Raw genomic sequence first — 22,519 nt, 5'->3', positions numbered from 1 at the left:
CTCGGCTCACTGCAACCTCCGCCTCCTGGGTTCAAGCAATTCTCCTGCCTCAGCCTCCCGAGAAGCTGGGACTACAGGTGCGTGGCACCATGTCCAGCTAATTTTTGTATTTTTAGTAGAGACAGGGTTTCACCATGTTGACCAGGATGGTCTCGATCTCTTGACCTCGTGATCCACCCGCCTCGGCTTCCCAAAGTGCTGGGATTATAGGCGTGAGCCACTGTGCCCGGCCATAAAAGTTTTTTAAACCTTACTACTGGAGACATACAAATTGAGAAACCAGCAGTTTTTGCCCGTGAGGCGCACAAAGACCAAAAAGAATAATAGCCTATATTATAAGACTGTAGGGGAAAGGACTATCATCTTAGGGGTATAAAGTTGGGACAGGTCCTCTGGAGGATAGCTTGACCAAGCAAATATTGAAGGATTCCATTTTTACAGATCTGCCCTTTAGAAATTCTCATGTAAGTATGCGAAGTCTTCCATGGGAAGAAAAATAAAGGAAAACTACCTAAATGCCCAGCTATATAAGACTGAATGTAGTCTATCCATATGATAGACTACAAAGGTCTATCCATATGATAGAAACCAGGCAGCTCTTCAAAGCTGAGGACTGTTTGTAGGCACCACCATGAAAAGATATCCCACAACATACTGTTAGGTAGAAACACTCACTTTTGGAATTAGAGTATCGTCCTATTTTTTTAACAGCTTTTTTGGAGGTATCATTGACCTGTTATTAACCGTACATATTTAAAGTGAAGAGTTTGATGCCTTGTGACATAGTTCATACCTAGAAAACTATCACTGTGATCGAGATAATGCACATATCCATCACCCCCAAGAGTTTCCTCATACCCCTTTATTACCCTCCTCCCCTTCCTCAATCCCATTCACAGGAAACCACTGGTCTGCTTTATGTCACTGTAGTTGAGTTTGCTTGTTCTCCAATTTTATATACGTGGAATCATACAGTATGTACTCTTTTTTTTTTTTTGGTCTGACTTTTTTTTGGTTTGACTTGGCATTATTTTGAAATACACCCATGTCATTGCATGTATCATAGTTCATTTATTTCTGTCTCTATGTATTATTATTCTACTGTATGGGTATGCCACAATTTGTTTGGCCGTTCGCCTGGTGATGAACATTTGGGTTGTTTCTAGTTCTGGGCTATTACAAATAAAGCTGCCGTGAACATTTGTGTATGGTTCTTTGTGTAGACATTTGCTTTTCCTTGTCTTGAGTAGAAAGTCTGGATCACGTGGTACATGTATATTTAACTTTTTAAAGAAACTGCCAACCTGTTTTCCAAAGTGATTTTGCTATTTCACGTTTCCACCAGCAGTGCACAAGCTTCATTCCAATTGCTTTATCTTTTAAATGTAGCCTTTCTTGTAGGTATGTAGTCTCATCACACTGTGGTTTTCATTGATATTGACCATCTTTTCATGTGCTTATTTGCTGTTGTCTGTATATTCTCTTTGGTAAAGTATCCTTTCAAGTCTTCTGCCTGTTTTGTTTTGTTTTTTCCACTGGGTTATTATTGAATTTTGAAAGTTCATTATACTTGATACAAGTTTTTTAAATCAGATACAAGCTGTGCGTATATTTCCTCCCATTCTGTGGATTGTTTTCACTTTCTTGATGGCATTGTTTCTGACTCTAAAGTTTTAAATTTTGATGTAGTCTGATTTATCTATTTTTTTTTGTTCTTGTTGCCTGCATTTTTGGTGTTATATCTGAAATACCTAACCCAAAGTCATGAAGAATTATTCCTGTGTTTTCTTCTAAGGTTTTATTGGTTTAGCACTTCATTGAGGTCTTTGATCCATTTTAAGTTAATTTTTATGACTGGTGTAAGAAAGGAGCTCAGCATCATTCCTTTACATGTGAATATCCAGATGGCCCAGCACAATTTGTTGAAGAATAGAAGCTTTTAATTCAGTGAAGTCCAATTTATCAATTTTTTTGGTTTTGGTGTCATTTGTAAGAAATCTTGTCCTATCCCAAGGCCTCCGAGGTTTTCTTCTGTAAATTATATAGTTTTAGGTTTTACATTTTGTTCTTTGATCCATTTAGAGTTAATTTCTTAATATGATGTAAAGTATTAAGCCAAGTTTATTCTGGGATGGGAGGGCAAATTTATGTCCAGTTGTCCAACATCGTTTGTTGAAAGGACAACTTTCTCCAATGAATTGCCTTTGCACTTTTGTCAAAAATCAGTAGTTTATACAAGTGTGGGTCCAGTTCTCAATTCTGTTCTGTCCATCTGTTCGTCGGCCTTTGCACCAATACCAAGGAATGTCATCCTTTCAGATCTTGCTCTTATGACTTGCACTCAGTCTAGAAAGACATTCTCCACAAGACCATTCTGGGTGTTCTGCCTAAAGCCCCATTAATGACAAGGCTTTACAGTCTGACTGGTAGGAAAAAGCACTGGGCACTGTTTTCAAATCCTTTCAGATGGCTTTTTGCTGTGTTGGGTAGTTTCCTTACATGCACCTTTTGACCAATACTCTGCTGACTACTGGAGGGAGTTCTTTGCAGGTCTCCAGAATACTCCCTGCGCAGCTCATTCCCCTCTAGTCTCTCCTGGGAGCTCTGCCTTGGTCTGTCCTGGGAACTCTGTCTGCCTTGGTCTCTCAACTCCATCTCCTGAACTTGGGAAGTCTGCCAGACTGTGCCTCAATTTTCCTTTCCTTTGTCAGAGCCTGGAAACTTCCCAGCCTCTGGGGCAGTTTTAGGACCCACCTTGTTTGATTTTCTTTTCTCAGGGATTGTTGCCCTTCATTGTCTGATATTCAGTGTCTTCACAACCATTGTTTTATATATTTTGTTTCAGGCTTGAGGGAATCTCATCCTTTATACTCTGTCTTGGACGAAAGCCCCATTTGGGAGGAAAAATGTATGTGTGCATTTACAGGTGTGTTGTATGTATTTTTTTAAAGGTATGTGTCCGAGGGGAGTCTAAAATAGAAACCAAACTGTTAACTCTGGTGAGTGAGATTACAGGAGACGTCCTTTTTTTTTTTTTGAGACAGAGTCTTGTTCTGTTGCTCAAGCTGGAGTATAGTGGCACAAAGCTCTCTGCAACCTCCACCTCCCAGGTTCAAGTGATTCTCCTGCCTCAGCCTCCTAGGTAGCTGGGAATACAGGCATCTCAGCTTCCCAAGTAGCTGGGATTACAGGCACCTGCCACCACACACAGCTAATTCTTGTATTTTTAGTAGAGACAGGGTTTCCCCATGTTGGCCAGCTGGTCTCAAACTCCTGACCTCAAGTAATCTGCCCGATTCAGCCTCCCAACGTGCTGAGGTTACAGAGACTTCCATTTTCTCCATTACTGTTTTGGTATTTGATGTTTTAGAAACAAGTGTGAATTACTTTGTAATCAGAAACAAGCATAGAAAGACAGAAAACGGAAAAAGAAACTATGAAAGACAAGAGATTTAGTAATGTGAAGAAAGAATGCACCTACATTTGTATCAAAAGGAATGAATAACATTTTGCACATTAACGGCTTTTGGCCAAAGTACCCTCTGCAGAAGCTTGGGACGTCTCCCATGACAGTGGCCATGCCATCAGACTTCCTGCTCTTTTGCTGACCTGATTACAGAAAAGGTGTGGTGGGGTAGTTTTAATCTGGGTGGCATGGAACTGTGTTTTCACAGCTGTCATGGTTGAGAGCTGAGTGTTTCCTGTTTGTGGATGATCTCTACCTGTGAAAGGGAGGTGACTTCCTTCCCCCTGTCCCTCTGCTGGTATTCTGCCCACAACTCTCCTGATTTCTTGAGGTAATATTCACTCCAGGAGACTTCCGGCTGTATTCGCAACCAAGACTCCTGGTCCTCTCCAGTCGCTGTCAGCTCATATTCCGGAGCATCTCAGACCCTATCCAACCCAAACCAAATTTGCCATCACCCTTGGAGACAGTGTTCTCTCCACTGAGTCTAGACCCCGCACTACCACCTGTGCCAACATATGGGCATTGTGCCACACCCTGACTGAGGTCTCTAAACCATGATCATTCTCCTGCATTAAGTATTTCTCAGCTCTTTTCTCTGAGATGGGAAAAGCGATACGTGACAATATAGTCACTCCTCAGGAGCCACAGCTCGGGGCCACACATCCAGGGCTTGGATCCTAGCCGTTCCTCAGGTGTATTATGTACCCTCGAAAACATATCTGACTCCCTTCTTGGAATCTGTTTCCTCGTAAGCAAAATGGGATGATCATAACTGTCCACTACTGTACTTAACTCATGTATGATTGTAAGAGTCTCTAGAGATCCATGCAGATTGCTCAGCATTGTGCCAGGCATGTTGCCAGGGCTCCATACTTGCTCATCTGGTGCCTTCCTTGTGTAGGCTGTGTGAGGAGCTTGGGGGTGAGCAAGGCCCTTGCCTGTGGTGAAGCTGACTCCTCCTGGGAGCTGATAATAAACAGATCAAGGGACAGGCAGAGAAAATTTGCCCCAGGCCACTGAGTGTTCATACAGAAATGGGCAGGAGGACCTTCCTTCCTTACCTAGGGTGGATTGGGAAGGCTCCTGTGGGGCAGTGGGGAAACAGTCCTGAAGGATGAGAAGGGCATCCATGGCAGGTCCGCAGCACAGCGGGTGCAGTGGCCCTGAGGCAGGAAGAACTTCACACGGACAAGAGGGAGAGCATGGTATTGAAAAATGAGGGAGAGAGGGTGGGCAGGGGATGACTCAGGCAGGCTGGTTGGTTGCTGAGGGCCCTGAGGCTGCTGGAAGGTGCTAGCTTCATTCTCAGTATAGTAGGGAGGCCACGGGAGGGCTTGATCTGACTCTTCAGAAGACCCTACTCCCAGAGGAGTGGAGGATGCATCACAGAGGTGGAAATGGGGTGGGGAGGACAGGTAGGAGCTGCTGTTGCATTTCAGACAAAGACCCTCAGTGGCCAGCCGGATGTTTGTCAGTGGGGACAGGGAGATTTGGTCTGATTCAGGCTGTTTGTACACAGCGATGCTTGCTAGCAGTCAGGACAGTGGGAGGAAAAGGGTAAGTCGGGTGTCTCCAAAGTCTCTCTAAAACATTTTTTTTAATGTTATATTTTAAAATGTGAAAAAATACACAGAATATAAAATTTACCATGTTAACCATTTTTAGGAGTACAGTTCAGTGTACTCACAACCAGCCACACCAAAGAAGTGGGAAAGGGGCAGGAGAAATGCCTTAAAGACATCACATTTTTGTTTAGCCATCACCACTGTCCATCCCCAAAACTCTTTTCATCTTCTGTAAATGAAACTCTATCCCCATTAATCACCACCTCCCATCCCACTCCTCAGCCCCTGGCATCCTCTGTTCTACCTTCTGTCTCTGGGAATCCAACTCCACGTATCTCAGATGAGTGGAATCACATAGTGTTCATCCTTTCATGTCTGAGTTATTTTACTAAGTCTTTTTCATGGGCTTTGCTTTTTTTTTGTTTTGTTTTGATTTTTGTTTTTTTTTTCCCCATTTTTATTGCATTTTAGGTTTTGGGGTACATGTGAAGAACATGCAAGATTGTTGCATAGGTACACACATGGCAGTGTGATTTGCTGCCTTCCTCCCCATCACCTACATCTGGCATCTCTCCCTTTGCTATCTCTCCCCAACTCCCCACCCCCACCGTCTCTCCCCTATTTCCCCCCAGCTGACCCCAGTGTCTAGTGCTCCCCTCCCTGTGTCCATGTGTTCTCGTTGTTCAACACCCGCCTATGAGTGAGAACATGCGGTGTTTGAAAGATTTTGGTGGAGAAACTCTGAAATCCCAAGTTTCCTATCAGATGTCTTAGGCTTGGGCTATCCAGTTGAGATGCCAGGCTTTCTTGAACATTTTGGTCATAGCCCAGAAAGCAGGCCCGGGCTGGAGGTACATGTTTGAGCAGTATCAGCCTGTGGATAACATTTAGACCCAGAATCACTTAGTGTGGCTTTGAAGGCCCAGTGTGTGATTCAGGAGAGGGGTCTCAAACTCAGGTGGCCTCAGGGACTACCAGGTGGATCATTTATGTGGGGGAGGGGACAGCTGCGCCCCATCCAATGTCTTGTCACCCATAAGAGTGAGGCTCTATGTGGCCATATCTTCATGTCTTTTATGAGCTAGCAGCCACATGGACATCAATTTTTAAATGCTGGGAATGAGTCCCATGATGCAGAGTCTAGACTCCAGAGAGCCAACCTGGGCTAGATATTGAGGTTTAGAAATGAACAGGACACACGTGGAAGGTGACTGAAGCTGTAGGCATGGAGGTAGTTAGCCAGGGAGAGGTGGATAGGCAGAGAAGAGGGGCCGAACCCAAGCTCCACAGAATGCCTGCCACCCAAGAACCAGGCAGCAGAGAGGGATGTGCTGGGGCAACATGAGAGGTCCTGTGGGTATGAACACTCCTCGTGCTGAGGCTGAGAAGAGGGCCGCGGTGTGGGAGGGCTGGGGCCAGCCAGGGCAGGTGTGTGATGAGCTAGCAGGAGCGGAAGCTCCAGCCAGGAGAGAGGATCTTGGTCCAGCAACCCTGGGGCAGCTACATCAAAAGAAGTGGGAAAGGGGCAGGAGAAATGCCCAACTTCTCTCTCCTTTCCCTTCCAGTTTCCTGCCTTTGGCCAAACACACTGGAAGCCAGTGGGCAAAGTTAGCATGCTGAGTACAGGGCAGGTCAGAGAAGGGTGGAGAATGGAAAGTGGGTTGAAGAAGTAGAGAATAACCAACACAGCCCTTTTAAATGCTAGCTATTTTATTACGTATTTATTCTTTTTCTTTATTTTTTTCAATATTTATTTATTTAGAGACAGGGTCTCACCCTGTCACCCAGTCTGGAGTGCAGTGATGCAGTCATAGCTCATTGCAACCTCGATTTCCTGGGCTCAAGTGATCCTGCCACCTCAGCCTCTCAAGTAGCTGGGATAGTAGGCATGTGCTACCATTCCCAGCTAATTTTTTAAAAACAATTTAGTAGCAATGGGGGGTCTCACTATGTTGCCCAGGCTGGTCTCAAACACTCCTTGCCTCAGCCTCCCAAAATGTTAGGATTACAGGCATGAGCCACCATGCCTAACCATCTTATTATTTCTGATAAAAGCATGCTTTGGGTAGCATGACTGGTTGTGGACATGCAAGATGCAGTGAGGAGGACCTTGCAAGTCAGGAGCCAGGTGCACTCATTCCTGCTCAAGTTTGCAGAGCCTGCAGTTCGTTTCCTGCAAGCCTGGGCCACTGCTGTAGTTTCTCTCTAGGTGTGCCCTATCTCAGTTCCTGGTGCCCCTTTTCTCTCTCTTCTGAAGTGACATTGGTTCTCCCTGCTCACCTCCTGTGTTGACACTGGCTTATAAACCACATTGGCCTCAGTTCCATGTCTCCCTCCTCCCTCCCTCCCTCTGATCCAAGGTTCTTATTTGCTAACTCGCTCTATGCCGTGGGACTCATTGTGGTCGGTTTCATTTGCTTCTTCCCGCTGTGGAAATTCCCCACTCCCAGCATCTTTAACTATATATATTTGCATCTTCTGTTTTTGTTTTTTTCAGACTGGGAGACTAGACCTGAAATGAAAGAGTTGGATCCAAAAAATGACATTTTGGAAGACAAGCCTTCCGTTGTAGGGGTGGCCATGGGAGGACCCACGAGGAACGGTTCCCAAGGTCCTGCCTCAGAAGGAGTGTGGGAACCAGGCAGTTGGCCAGGGAGGCCGCAGGGAGATGCAGGGGTGGAGTGGGAGCCATTGGGAATTCCCCAGGGAAACAAGCTCTTGGGGGCTTCAGTACCCGGATGTCATGACCTGAGGGCATTTGCCAACCAAAGCTCTGTCCTGGTCCCACCACAGCCAGACGATACCAAGAAAAAGGAGGCCTGTCCACCCATAAGGCATGGCAAGAACTTCTGCAGCACTTCAGACCTCAGTAAGCCCCTCATTCCCTGCGTGGAGAAGAAGTCCTATGATTGTGATGAGTGTGGCAAGGCCTTTGGCCGAAGCTCGTCCCTGTTAAAGCACCAAAGGATCCATACGGGGGAGAAGCCGTTTGAGTGCGACACCTGTGGGAAGCAGTTCATCGAGCGCTCCTCCCTCACCATTCACCAGCGGGTGCACACGGGTGAGAAGCCCTACACCTGCGCGGACTGCGGCAAGGCCTTCAGCCAGCGCATGAACCTCACGGTCCACCAGCGCACGCACACGGGCGAGAAGCCGTATGCTTGCCACGTGTGCGGCAAGGCCTTCCGCAAGACCTCGTCCCTCACCCAGCATGAGCGGATCCACACGGGGGAGAAGCCCTATGCGTGCGGGGACTGTGGCAAGGCCTTCAGCCAGAACATGCACCTCATCGTTCACCAGCGCACGCACACCGGGGAGAAGCCATACGTGTGCCCTGAGTGCGGCCGGGCCTTCAGCCAGAACATGCACCTGACCGAGCACCAGCGCACGCACACAGGGGAGAAGCCCTACACCTGCCAGGAGTGCGGCAAGGCCTTCAACAAGAGCTCCTCGCTCACCCTGCACCAGCGGAACCACACAGGCGAGAAGCCCTACGTGTGCGGCGAGTGCGGCAAGGCCTTCAGCCAGAGCTCCTACCTCATCCAGCACCAGCGTTTCCACATTGGCGTGAAGCCCTTTGAGTGCAGCGAGTGCGGCAAGGCCTTCAGCAAGAACTCCTCGCTCACGCAGCACCAGCGCATCCACACTGGCGAGAAGCCCTACGAGTGCTACATCTGCAAGAAGCACTTCACGGGGCGCTCGTCCCTCATCGTGCACCAGATCGTGCACACCGGCGAGAAGCCCTACAAGTGCGGCGAGTGCGGCAAGGCCTTCAGCCAGAGCGCCTACCTCATTGAGCACCAGCGCATCCACACTGGCGAGAAGCCCTACCGCTGCGGCCAGTGCGGGAAGTCCTTCATCAAGAACTCGTCCCTCACTGTGCACCAGAGGATCCACACTGGTGAGAAGCCCTACCGGTGTGGCGAGTGCGGGAAAACGTTCAGCCGCAACACGAACCTGACGCGCCACCTTCGGATTCATACCTGAGCGCTTGGTGCATGGCTTGCCTTGGCGCCAAATGCTTGCCTGATCCGTCCTGTGAGAAGTTCTTCTCTGGGGTGGGGACTCAGGGTCAGGGGAGCTCAGGAACGGGGGGGGTTGTAGAGCAGCTGTCCAATCACAGGTACCCCCTCCTTACTGGGCCTCAGAAAGCAAGCCCCTCAGTGTCTGATGTATCTGGGGACACTTCAAGGTTCACTGTAGCTGAGCCATGGCTGCTGGTAACAGACATCGTGGTTCCAGACTAGTCCTCTGAATAATTGTCCTATGAGCTTGGACAGGTCACACTGGCCTCCACATCTGTTCCTCCACATCTGTTTCTTCAATGGCCAAGTGGAGGTGTTGGGGAGGGAGGTGGCCTCATCAGGTGAACCTTGAACCGTCTCTCCCTTTGTCAGATACACCCTGGCATCCAGATGCAGCTTGTCACCGTCTGCATTTTCTCGGTGGGTTGGGAGCCTGCGGGCCTTTCTATCCCTCCATCCACCATTTCCCTGCAGCATGCATTGGAAGACACCAGTTTGCCAGTTGTTTGTAAGGGGAAATTTTTTTTCAGAGTTAGCAAATAACAATAACGACTGCTTTTAATGCCAAAGTTTCTTAGAGTGGTCTGTTAACATTTTTTTAAAAAATAAAACTGTTAATTAAGGGACACTATGTCATTTTAAACAGTCTTCTGTTTTGACTAGTTGTCTGGTCAAAATCAGCTTCAGTGATTGTGGGGGGAGCAAGAGGGAAAAGAAAGAGCAGCAGGTTTGATATTCAAGATTAAATGTGCATGTATGCAATAAGTATACACATCTTAGCACAGACTATTTTTATAGCTATTTTTGCAGCTAAATGTGAAAGCAACTGTCTTCAGTCCCTTCCTGCTGCTGTAACAAAAGACCTTAGACCCGGTAATTTATAAACAATAGAAATTTATCACTTACAGTTCTGGATGCTGGGAAGTCCAAGATCAAGGCTCTGGCAGATTTGGTGTCTGATGGGGTGTGTTCTTCATAGGTAGTGTTTTTAGGTGTGTCCTCACGTGGTTGGGAACGGCAGACTTCCTCAGGCCTCTTATAAGGGTGCTAATCCCAGTCACAAGGGCTCTGCCCTCATCTCCTCATCACCTCCCAAAGGTCCTCCCTTTTCATACTATTACACTGGGGACTGAGTTTCCAACATGTGAACATGGGGAGGCACCAACAGTTAGACCACATCAGTAACTTTAAGTGAGTTTCCTAAGGTCGAGTGAAGCTCTGTTTACACATAAGAGTGTTCCTCAAAGGGTACTTTCTCTTGGGCATTTTAGACTGTCCTCTTTGTGCTGATATTTGATACTACTGGTTGCTAATGTCCTGGCATTTCCCATTGTTCCACACTCCCTGACAATGGTGTACATAAAGAAATAATACAGAAAAAAAATTATATCAGCAAGCACATTCTGCAAATAGCAAAAACAGCCACTGTGATGTGTATAAACAAGGTTGACCATTTTTCAAATTCTGGCAGTCAAGTGGGCATCAGGGTGGGTTTGATCTAGGCTCTCATCATTGGAGCCATAGCTTTGGTTCTCTGTGACTCTCTGGCTTTCCTTTCATGAGTTAGCGTCATCCTCAGGCTGGCTTCTCATGTGGGATTGTGGTGGTTTCTAGCAGCGAGTCTTGATCAGATATTGTTTTAGTTGCACCTGTTGTGGCAATAAATGAGATGATATGTGTGAACTGCAGAGAATGGGATGTTACAGCAGTCAACAAATATTAGCTAATATGTACACAAGATTTCACTACTCTTTAGTGGCAAAATGGAGGGGGAAGACAGTCTTAAGGCCCTTTGGAGAGATGAAATTCTCATTTAACCCTCACAGGATCCTTGAGGTAGGGATTCATGTGCATGTCGTACAGATAAGGAATCTGAAGTTCAGTGAGGAAAGGTAAGCTACCTGAGGGAACACAGCATGGAAGTGGAGGGGCCAGGATGTGAGCTGGGGTCCACTGGGGCTCCAAGGTTCATGCTCCTTGCCTACACTGGACTACTTCTGGAGATGGACATATTGAATTTCTCAGGACTTGACTCCTGGCCTTGGTTTCCTGGACTCCTCAATATGTGAAGCAGAGATGGGATCGAGGCTGCACCATCACGATCCCCCTCTCCCATCCAAAGAACTGGTGGGGCCACCTCTAAGGTCCTTCCTGTTTCTTTTCCGTGCAACCCAAGCTGATATGGAGGGCACTGAGGTTCCTCTGGAGCGGTTGCTGCACTGCCAGGTGGGTCTCACTCCCCTGGGCTCCTGCCTCCTGGGCAAGCTCCCCACTCAGTGGGAAACTCCACATTTCCCCAAGAGGAACCCTGAGGGGGCTCGAATAATGGCCTCATTGATGGAGTCATTACCCACCTCTGAGGGGCTCCTCTCATCACCCCTACTCTACAGATGGAAACAGGCTCACAGAGTTTCAGCCACCTGCCCAAGGTGGATTCAAACACAGTCTGACTCCAGAAGCTGGACTGCAGTCCATGGCACCACTCCACCCCTCAGTTTCTCAGTCAGGTACTTACTGAAGTCAAAGTTAAATTTACCCCCATGAAAATGTGGGTTTGGGGAGGATGAAGCAGGTCATGAACTTGCTTATTAACAAGTCTCCTACCCCATACATCTGTCCAAGGCACTATTTGGGGTTTTATGCTGGCCTTCCCGTTCAGCCTCACAGGGTCCTGTGTCCCCAGGCCTGACACAAGCCTGGCCTTGAGGTAGAGGTTGTGCTGCTAGATGGGGTCTGAATGACCCCATTTCCAGGTCAGTAGGGGTCCATACCACGCACTCACTACATCACTCGGAGCAAATGCCAAACTCCTCCCAACCTTCCATCTGATGCAGCCTCTCCCACCTCCTGTCCTGCTCCCCTTCCTCGCTCTGCTCCAGCCACACTGTGCTTCCTTCCATTCCCAGTGCTGGCCCAGCCAACTCCCACTGCAGGGCCCTCTCCCTTCCTGACCCAGCACCCACGCTGAGCTTCCTCAGGCCCCTGATGCTCATTTTCACATGTTGGCCTGGCTGGGCTCCAGTGCCCAGCAGTTCCATTGCACAGTGAGCTCCATTGGTGCTGAGAAGGCACATTATAGACGTGGATGCTGTCCACATCAGCTGACTTTAAGTAAACGATTATTATCTGTAATGTGGGTGGGCCTCATCTAATCAGTTGAAGGCCTTAAGAGCAAAACCAGTTTCTTGGAGAGGAAGAAACTCTGCCTCAGGAGTACAGTGCCAACTCTGGCCTGAGTTTCCAGCCCACCAGTCTGTCTTACGGATTTGGGACTTGCCAGCTCCCACAGTAGCATGAGCTAGTTATTTAAATCAAATCTATTTATATGTAAGTATACATATGCCATATGTATAACAAGAAATAGAAGGTATATAAAAAGATATGCCTAAGATATATATAGGGCTGGGCATGGTGGCTCACACCTATAATCACAGCATTTTGGGAGGCCAGGCTGGGAGGATCACTTGAGACCAGGAGATTGAGACCAGCCTGGGCAACATAGCAAGACATCTCTACAGAAATGTTAGAAAAATTAGCCAGGTGTGGTGGCATGTACCTGCAGTCCCAGCTGCTCAGGAGAATGAGGTGGGAGGATTGTCTGAGTCCAGGAATTAGAGGTTGCAGTGAGGATTGGGCCATTGCACTCCAGACTGGGTGACTGGGGAAGACTCTCTCAAAAAAAAAAAAAAAAAAAAAAGAAAAGAAAAAGAAAGGCTGGGTGCAGTGACTCACTGCTCACACCTGTAATCCCAGCACTTTGGTAGGCCAAGGCAGGTGGATCACCTGAGCTCAGGAGTTTGAGAGCAGCCTGGCCAACATGGTGAAAACTTGTCTTTACTAAAAATGCAAAATTAGCTGGGCATGGTGGCATGTGTCTGGAACCTCAGCTATTTGGGAGGCTGAGACAGGAGGATCACTTGAACCTGGGAGGCAGAGGTTGCAGTGAGCCAAGATCGCACCATTGCACTCCAGCCTGGGCAAAAAGAGAGAAACTCCATCTCAAAAACAAAACAAAACAAAAAACCCAATCTATATATGACACATAATGTATATATTATAAATATGTAATATATAATGGCATATATATCTACATAAGATATACAGGATACATATGATCTACATAAGGGAATCTATGTGATAGGACATATATAAATATATTAATTGTGTCACTCCTGCATCTCTGGAGAACCGTAACTGATACGCAGCCCTTGATTAAACACTGCCCCCCGTCATCCTTCTTCTTCCCCTGCTTCGTATTCCCCATCTTATGTACTGCAGCGTGTACTGATACCTGTTTTCTTTCTTTACCATCTGTCTCCATCACGGGCATGAGGGGAGAAATCTGGATGTCGTCGTTTCTTCTCACTGTTGTTTCCCTAGCACTTGGCATATCACCGGTACACAGTAGGTGCTCAGTAAATGTCTGTTGAATGAAAAAGTTAATGGTAGGTGCTCAATAAATGCTTCCCGGCTGAATCACAAATAAGCAAGTGAGTTTTCTGAGGCAGCAGCCCATTCCATCCTGGACCTAACATAGTCCCTGGAGACCTGGATCTGACTTAGATTCCTCAGTCTTTTGTCCACAGCCCGTTTGATTTAAAATGTAGGTTTTGTTATTCAGGGAAGGCAAGGCCCATAGGTTAGGAGACACCAGTGAGTGAAAAGAGAGTTGTGACAGTTCCTGAGAGGACAGGGTAACGCCAGGCCACACAGGAAGCCACAGGGCGGGTCAGGAGGCAGTGGGGCCAGGAGAGAACATGGGCAGGAGCCTTTCTGTGGCTTCCACAGCAAGGAGCAGGATTGGCTTCTCTGAGTAATTTAGTGGCTCTGAGGCACAAGCACTGTTCTGTTGTCTGGTTTCCAGCCCTGGGTGATGAGGGCAGTCGCACAGAGGCCCTGAGTTTGGGAGCCTACTGGAGGAGGAGCTGAGTGTGGGCTCTGGTTTGGGTGGTTTGCTTGTGAAAGGCACGCTCTCAGGGGGCTCATTTTCTACCTCTAGGAATGACCCAGATCTGGGAGGGACAGTCCCTCCAAAGTCAGCAAGGCTCCAAGATGTCAAAGCATCAGAAAATAAAAGGCATATTTAATACACCTTTGCCCCAGCCAAAGAGAATCCCCTGCATTTGGCCTTAGAGTGGACAGCTGGAGAAGGCTCCTGGGTCAGGCCTTGGCTGAGGGGCAGCCTCAGGAGACCCAGGCTGTGGAGGGAAGGGCCTTCTACTCCTCCCTGCCTAGACATTGTCTTATTGTAGGAATCCCAGTCAGTACCTGGGAACCCAGTGTGTCTGCCCCAGAGCATGACGAAGGGACCTCCTGGGTGGACTGACAGCCCTGGCAGCTGCGGATTGCTGGCCTGAAAATGGTCCAACTGAGGGGCTGGACCTCAGCTCACAGCCTCAGATATGGGGGAGAGGAGGAAGCTCTTTCTGCAGAATCCCAGTGTGGTGACAGTTCCCGAATTACACACGATGAGCTAGGTATCCCTTCCAAAATCACAGACTTTTCTATGACTCCAGGCAACTGAAGTGTAGGGCTGTGAACATGAGTGATTTGAGTCAAGCAGGTACACTATCCAACAGACACCTTATGGCCCTAATAATATTTTATTATAAATACTATTATTTATTAATAGAAAGTTCATATTTGTAATAGAAAGTTTATATAAAAGTTTATATTTGAAAGTTTATGGCGTATATTTGTAACATTTATTAATAGTTTATATTTGTAATGTAAATATTAAATATTCACATATAAGAGTTACATACATTAACAGGGCTTACATGATGAATATAGGGTAATACTATTCTCTTTCAGTTGAGGAAACAGGCTCAGAACAATAATAATTTGTTCGAGATCATGGAGCTGAAAAGCCAGACTTTTATGTGCATCGTTTCTGATTTCTAAATGGCAATGAATTTACATATTTATTAAGAAATGCTACTTTGGGTCAGGCATGGTGATATGTGCCTGTCGTCCCAGCCACTTTGGAGGCCAGGGTGGGAGGATTACTTGAGGCCAGAAGTTGGAGGCTGCAGTGAGCCATGACTGAACCAATGCACTCTAGCCGGGGCAAGAGGGTGAGAGCCTGTCTCAAACAAACAGAGAAGACATTCTCTTTGGGCCTGCACTGGACAGGCCACACAAAATACCCCAGGGAAGAAGCAGTATTGACTCCTGGCTTGCAGCCTGTGTAGGGAGACCAAGTGATCAGGTGGGGTCTGAGGTCAGGGAATCCTGGACCCAGGTGCTAGTTCTACCACTTACCAGCTGGTGCTCGCTGAGCTCACTTGGTCCTGGGGATGGTCCTAGCATCTTCTGTGCAGTAGTGAGGCTCGGGGTGAGGTCACAGACTTCGTCCTGGTTGGCATGGACTAGCTGCATCAAAAAGCCCCAAAGACCAGGAGACATCTCACACTGAAAAGTATTCCTTGTTAATCAAGTCTGATTCTGCTGTTCTCCCTCAGCAGGAGGATCTACTCCATGGAGTGACTCAGAGATCAAGCTCCCTCCACCATCTTGAGCCCATAATTTCTCAAGTAGACATCTGGGTAGCAGACAGGGGATGACAAAGGCACTTCTGGACACATAGCTCTCCTCTCCTTCCACTGGTGAGCAGTGTTCCTTATGCTCTCCTGCATGCGAAGGGTCATGGGAAGTGCGCTAGAACCCTTACATTTTAGCTGCATTTCCCAGTCTCTCTTGCAGCTAGGTATGGCCATGTGACTAGGTTCCAGCCAATGAGGTGTAAATAGCAATATCATGTTGCCACTTCCAGGAGACTGACTACTGCGTTCAGATTCTGGTTTTGCAACTTCTCTGTTGGAGAACTTGGAAAAGTGACTTAGTTTCTCTGGTGCATCAGGTTCCTCATCTGTAGAGTGGGGATAACAAGAGTATATGCCTTATAGTGTTGCCAAGAAGAAGTGAAGTAACAATGATGCATTTAGAACAGTGCTTACGGCCAGATGTGGTGGCTAACGCCTGTAATCCCAGCACTTTGGGAGGCTGAGGTGGGCAGATCACTTGAGGTCAGGAGTTAGAGACCAGCCTGGGCAACATGGTGAAACCCTATCTCTACTAAACATGCAAAAATTAGCTGTGTATGTTGCCACACACCTGTAGTCCCGGCTACTTGGGATGCTGAGGCATGAGAATTGCTTGAACCCAGGATGTGAAGGTTGCAGTGAGCTGAGATAGTGACACTGCATTGCAGCCTGGGCAGCATAGTGAGACCCTGTCAAAAAAAAAAAAAGGATAGTATTTACACATGGAAAGTTGTGTTATGTGTTATCATTATCAGTATAGTAATACTTACATTTTATTTTTTGAGACTGGGTCTTGCTCTGTCCTGAGACTGGAGTGCAATAGTGTGATCATGGCTTACTGCAGCCTTGACTTCCTGGGCTCAAGTGATCCTCCCACCTCAGCCTTCTCAGTAGGTGGGACTACATGTGTGTGCCACCACACCTGGCTAAATTTTTAAAAAATTTCTTGTAGAACTAGGATCTCTCTATGTTGCCCAGGCTGGTCTCAAACTCCTGAGCTCAAGCAGTCCTCCCACCTCAGCCTCCCAAATCACTGGGGTTACAGGTGCAAGCTGCCACGCCCAGCCAATAATACTTTTACTATCATCTCCTAAGGTTGATGTAAGGTTTAAGTATCAACAAGCTCCATGTCTATTATCAAAACAAGTTTCCCTGATGCTATTTGTCTACCAAGACCAGGAAGAAATATTAGGAATTATATCCATCTATCTACTCCCTCCTCCCCGGCACCACCCCATGACGCTCAATAGATTTTCCATTTCTTTCATGATATGTACTCATTTGCCCAACAAATCGTTTTCAAGGCATGAAAATTCATAGGGGGATCAAGATGCCTTTTGGGGTCCAAGTTTCTTTTAAGAGATGCCTACAGGGATGTAAATGTTTATTTATAGCTCATCACCTGTTTTACAGAGAGGTTGAGAGGTGGAAAGAAATGGAGGGAAGGAAGAGGTAGGTGTGAAGTTGGCATTTTTCATTGTTGATCCAATGTAGCACCAGGGAGGTTGGTGTGAACAGATGCATGTGGAAAGGAGGAGGAGAAATTTGGGTCAGGAAGGAGCCTGAGCTATTTTTTCTCTCCCCCTTAGTGGTGGGTGAGTAGCTGTTTTAAGGAAAAAGAAAGTGAAAAAAAGGAAATAAGAGAGTGAATGCTTAATATATGAATACTCAGAACTTCTGCGCCCTCTGATAAGTAGGAATCTCAAGAGACAAGAAGTTTTGGGGTTGAGCAGGGAGTCATTAATTCAACAAATATCTGAGCACCTACTCTGTGCCAGGCACTATTCCAGGGTCTGGGAAGCCAGCAATGAACAAATCGAAGTCTTTTTGCCTTATGGAACTACCACTCCCAATTTCTGGGCATGATCAAAGAATGGAATGAAATGGAGAGGGAAGGGGGAGGCTGTCTCAAGTGGCCAGAGAGGGCCACTCTAAGAACGTAATATTTGAGCAGAGACCCACTTGGCAAAGAGAAGACAGTTATATAGGTATCTAAGGAAGACATTCTCCTTTCATCCAGCTGTTCACTGATGCTTTGCTTAGAAGAAAGAAACATTGGCAACACCCAAGAGTCCATCCTTAGAAGATTGGCTAAATAGATCAGGATTTAACTAGGTGAGAAATGAGGAAGAAGAGTTGAATATGTGAATATGCTAAGAGTTCTGAATTACAGAATTAAATGAAAACAAACAAAGAATAATCAATGACAGCATATATGTTTACTTTCATTTCTGGTTTTTTTCAAGTGAAGGGGCTTCAGCGGCTTTCAGTCAACAGCTATTTACCGACTTTCATAGAAGCATTTCAATAAATTAAAAACCTATATTGAAGTAGTAGTGCTTTTCTGCTAATTAGCAGCTGTGTATGTAGAGTGTATCAGTCAGTTTTTGCTGTGTAACAGGCCACTCCAAAACTTAGTAACTTAAAATAACAGGCATTATTAGCTCATGAATGTGGCCATTTGGGCTAAGTTCAGCTCAATAGTTCTGGCCTCAGCTGACGTCATAAGTTCAACTATGAACTGTGAACGGGCTGCCTGGTCTAGAATAACCTTGTCCAAGATGACTCGCCTTTCTTCCCTGGGCATCGAATCCTCTAGCAATCTAGCTTAAGCCAGTGCACATGACTGAGTAGGGATTTGAGAGGAAGAGAGAGCACTGAATTCTCTTGAGGTGTGTGTGTATGCATTGATCCTCAGCCTCACTTTTCTTATACATAGAATGAACCTGGTTTCTATTACCCAGTCCATAGCAACAATGCCAAATGCCTATTAGCTGCATACTATGAGATATGCACTATCTCATAGTAATGATAAGTAAATCATTTTTTCTAAGATGATGTTTCACTGTTGATGCCCAGGCTGGAGTAAAATGGCACCATCTTGGCTCATTGAAACCTCTGTCTCCCAGGTTCAAGCAATTCTCCTGCCTCAGCCTCCTGGGTAGCTGGGAATACAGGCGCCTGCCACCATGCCATCTATATTTTTGTGGTTTTTAGTAGAGATGGGGGTTCACCATGTTGGCCAGGCTGCTCTCAAACTCCTGACCTTAGATCATCCACCCGCCTCAGCCCCCCAAAGTGTTGGGATTACAGGTGTGAGCCACTGCACCTAGCCAGTACATAATATTTTATTGATGCCAAGGCCAGTTGTTATTCACATTTTAATATCTCTACATTGAAATGTGTCTTACAATTGTTCATATCTTTGCTTTTCTTCTTTCTTTACAAGGTTCTTAACTTTTTTATTTAAAAGCAATATATCTGAGAGGAAAATCATCACATTTATGGCATACCATAGTCAGGAAGAAAAATTAGGTTGCATCCTGAGCTTAACTAAACATACCAGATTCACTCTGTTTAGTCCTGGTCCCCAAGTAATAAAACATTGAGCACTTCCTGTAAGCTGGACTCCTTAGGAAAAAAAAAAACATCTCTGAGTTTTGCCATGCTGAGATTTGAAGAGATGTCACAAACTTTCTGGATGTGGTAATCATTTATCTTATTACTGCTTTTTTCATCACGAAAGCACAAATGTATTCTTGGTAAACCTGGAAATGCTGTGATTTTTTTTCTTTTAAATACCTTTTGTGTTTTTAATTCGAGAAGACTTTAGACACACATCTGTGTGCCCACAGAACATATCTACATTGTTTTATGTGTTGTTGGGTTTTCACATAATTTATGTCAGACTACATCTGCAGTTTTGCAGCTTGCTTCCCCCATCCTCCCATGCAACAATGTCCTTGGAAACCTTTTCATATCCATCCACATTGATCTGTTTTGTTCTGTAAAATGAGTACAGTAAGAATAACCAACCAAGAAGATCTTGGTGAGGACACAATAAGCTCTCAATAAATATTACTTGATTTATAATATTTCTGTCTTTGGAATGTTAGCCCCATCATTTTTATAGTGAGACTGCAGAAAAGCCCTGTGGGCTAGAAGTGGCTAGGAGAACATGCTTCTCTAAGCAGAGCTGGCAGCTCACTGCCCTTATATGATTTACACCACACACACCCAAGTCATTGTATCCTTCAAGGTTTTAAATAACAAGGTGAGTTTTCCCATTTCAATCATATTTCTTCCCCTTGCAACACCACATTACATAAATGGAAAAATTTTAGTAGTAGTAAAACAAGAAGGTATTTGGGGACATATTGCTCTGGGTTTAATCCTGGATATGCCATTTCTGAGCTGACCTCCCAAAGGGGCCTGGGGCTCACCAATGATCACTGTTTGGAAATGGCCACATAAACTAGATACATCCACGCAGTGTGATTAATTCCCTGCACTTGCCAAAAAGCATGAAATAGATTCCTCTCCTTGTGGGATGATCCTTACTGATAGGATTCCCTGCTTGGTACCACAGAGCCCTGCCTTATGGGACATAGCAGACGTACCAGAGGATAGAACAACAGATCACCTGCCCATGAAGTAGTCTTATGTCAGAGTCTTGCTCAGCAGGGATCCATGATCTTGGATGTCTCAACTGGACAGGTCATAGACTGCATCTTGCCAACTGATGAGCACAGCTCGGGTCACTTGTTTTCTTTTTAGTTTAATCAGTTGCCATCATTAAAACATTGAGAGAGTTTGCACTTAACGAACACCATCTTTCATTCGTTTAAGTCTTTCAAAACAACATTCATAGGCCATCTGGTATGTGTCAAGATGTGTTCTAGGTTCTGGAGGCTCAGGTAAATTAGAAACACACAGCCCCTGCCATCATGGGTCTGTACCGTTTTAGAAACAAAGCAGACAATAAACAAAAAGAAATCTTTATAACATAATGAGCTCCAGCTTAGTTTGAGAAATTGAAATATATCAAAATTCACTGGGCCAGCAACTCCATTAGAGGATATAATAGAAAAATACCTAAGAACCATATCACAGTGGTTCTAGGTAAACAAAGGCTCAAAGTTAGAGACTCAAAGCTCTCTGGCCCTTGCAGAGTTGTCAATATCATCCTATCAGGCACAGAGGATATGCTTCAGGCATACTGGGTGTCACCTGCAGTGTCCAGCACATAGTGAATGCTCTATGAATGTCTGTCTGTCTCTTAAGTGATTGGGGAAGCTGTGCCTTTTCTGGTGACCAGATCATTAGTAAGAACACTTATTCATCCGTTCAACAATTCCAGAGTGGTTTGATTTTGTGAAGGATTCACTCTTGCAGAGGGACCACATAATTTAAGACTGATCCTGACAAAAAGCTGGCGGGTATGTCTATTCACCAGCTAAAGCAACACTAAAATAAAAGCCACAGTTTACAATGTATGTAATTGGCTATATTTGAAAGCGTGAGAAATTGTATCCATGCCGTAAATCTACAATAACATCCCTCTTGTGACCCCACCTTGGAACATAAAAAATAGGGCTTTGCCAATAACTCACATATATAGCACTCTCCTCCCCATTCCCCTCCTTCTCCCAACCCAGAATAACAAACAGCCTGAGTCCTGGGCACATCTTACCCTGAGTTTCCTTTTTGTACTTTTCCCCTCTTAAGAGCTATTTGGGAAATCATGTTAATTATTTCAATCAGGTTGTGTCCAGGCCCTGCTGTCCTAAGAACCAAAGCTGTCACTTAAAAATGACTTTGCAGTTCTTGCCCTCATCTACTTTCATCCCACGCTCTCCACAGTCCAGAGATCTTTGTTGCCAGGCAACAGCAGGGCTTTCCCCAGGCGGATGGGTTCTTTGAAGGAGGGGAAAAAAATCTCCATCTAGTCTGTGTAGCGGGTCAGCACCATGGAACAGCTAATGATTGAATGGTTCAGAACTGCGGACAGCTCATGCCAGGCAGATTCAGCACCACGGACAGCCTCCAAACGCAGCGGGCGATGTGAATGGTTCAGCACTGCAGACAGCCCGAGACTCGCAAGGCAGCCCTGCTGGAAATGGTTCAGCACCACGGACAACTCTGCTAATATCCTTCAGAACTCCGGGCAGCTCATACTACAGTGGCTCAGCTCACGAGCAGCCCCCCAGCCTCGCAGGACTGTCCCCTCCAGCCTCGCAGGACAGTCCTGCTGGAAATGGCTCAGAACCACGGACAGCTCTGCTAGTATCCTTCAGAACTCCGGGCAGCTCATGCCAGAATGTTTCAACACCACGGGCAGCCCCACAGCCTCGCAAGGCAGTCCCCCCTCCACCACAGCCTCTCAGGATAGGCTGTGCTGGGACTATTCCAAAATCACGAACAGCCCTGCTAATATCCATCAGAACCCCGGGCGGCTCATGCCAGAATGGTTCAGCACCACGGGCAGCCCCCAGCCTCGCAGGACAGCCTGTGCTGGAACTAGTCCAGCATCACGGAGATCCCCAATGGACTGGTTCTGCAACATGGACAGAAAGAAGTGTCATTTCGCCACCACCTGTGCTAGCTGTAGGCACTCTTCTGAGCTGATTCCTGATCCCACTTTGCAACCCTCACCCCTGGAAGCTCTGATGGGGCTATTTGGGTAATCCAGGCTCTTCTGGAGTTGACCTCGGAAATGCAGGCATCCAACAGGTAATATGCTCAAAAGGGAACTCTGGATTTTCTCCACAAAAAAGCCTTGATCCCGCTTAGTGCACTTCGGGGCACTCAGTTGCTCAGGCCCAAAGGCCATTAGTCTCCCTTGATTTCTCTTTTTTTCACACCTCATACTCCACCCATTAGTGAGTCCTCTCAGCTCCACCTGTAGAGCGAATCCTGAATCTACCCACTGTTCATCCTCACTGCCACTGCCTTACTCCAGGCCACCGTCACTTCTCACCTAGTTTACTGCAAGAGCCTCCTAAGTGATCTTCCTACTTTATTGCCCCTTCTAGTGCATTCCCCATACAACAGTTTGAGTGATCCTTAGAAGATGTAAACCAGCGTCTATCACATCATTCCTCAGTACCTGCCACTACTTTCCGGTACACGTGC

The 22,519-nt window shown here is 46.3% G+C and overlaps 2 protein-coding genes across 4 annotated transcripts in view; both read left to right on the top strand.

Moving 5' to 3' along the window:
• The window catches only part of ZNF71 (zinc finger protein 71), a 28,201-nt gene extending 17,758 nt beyond the window's left edge, over positions 1-10,443 (top strand). For 2 of the 3 annotated variants that reach the window (XM_032263349.1, XM_032263350.1), the window contains exon 4: positions 7,532-10,430. In XM_032263349.1, coding sequence (XP_032119240.1) covers positions 7,532-9,021 — 1,490 coding nt within the window. In that variant the 3' untranslated portion in view covers positions 9,022-10,430. Of the gene's footprint in view, positions 1-7,531 lie in introns of all 3 variants that reach the window. The other variant, XM_032263351.1, reaches the window with a different exon arrangement.
• Positions 1-22,519, top strand: part of SMIM17 (small integral membrane protein 17) — a 44,015-nt gene that overhangs the window by 635 nt on the left and 20,861 nt on the right. The gene's annotated exons all lie outside the window — the stretch shown is intronic.

Source organism: Sapajus apella, unplaced genomic scaffold (assembly GCF_009761245.1).
Source record: "Sapajus apella isolate SASKATOON/1434 unplaced genomic scaffold, GSC_monkey_1.0 scaffold135, whole genome shotgun sequence".
Taxonomy (NCBI): domain Eukaryota; kingdom Metazoa; phylum Chordata; class Mammalia; order Primates; family Cebidae; genus Sapajus; species Sapajus apella.
The sequence above is the reverse complement of the archived record's forward strand: the minus strand, read 5'-3'. Positions and strand labels throughout refer to the sequence as shown.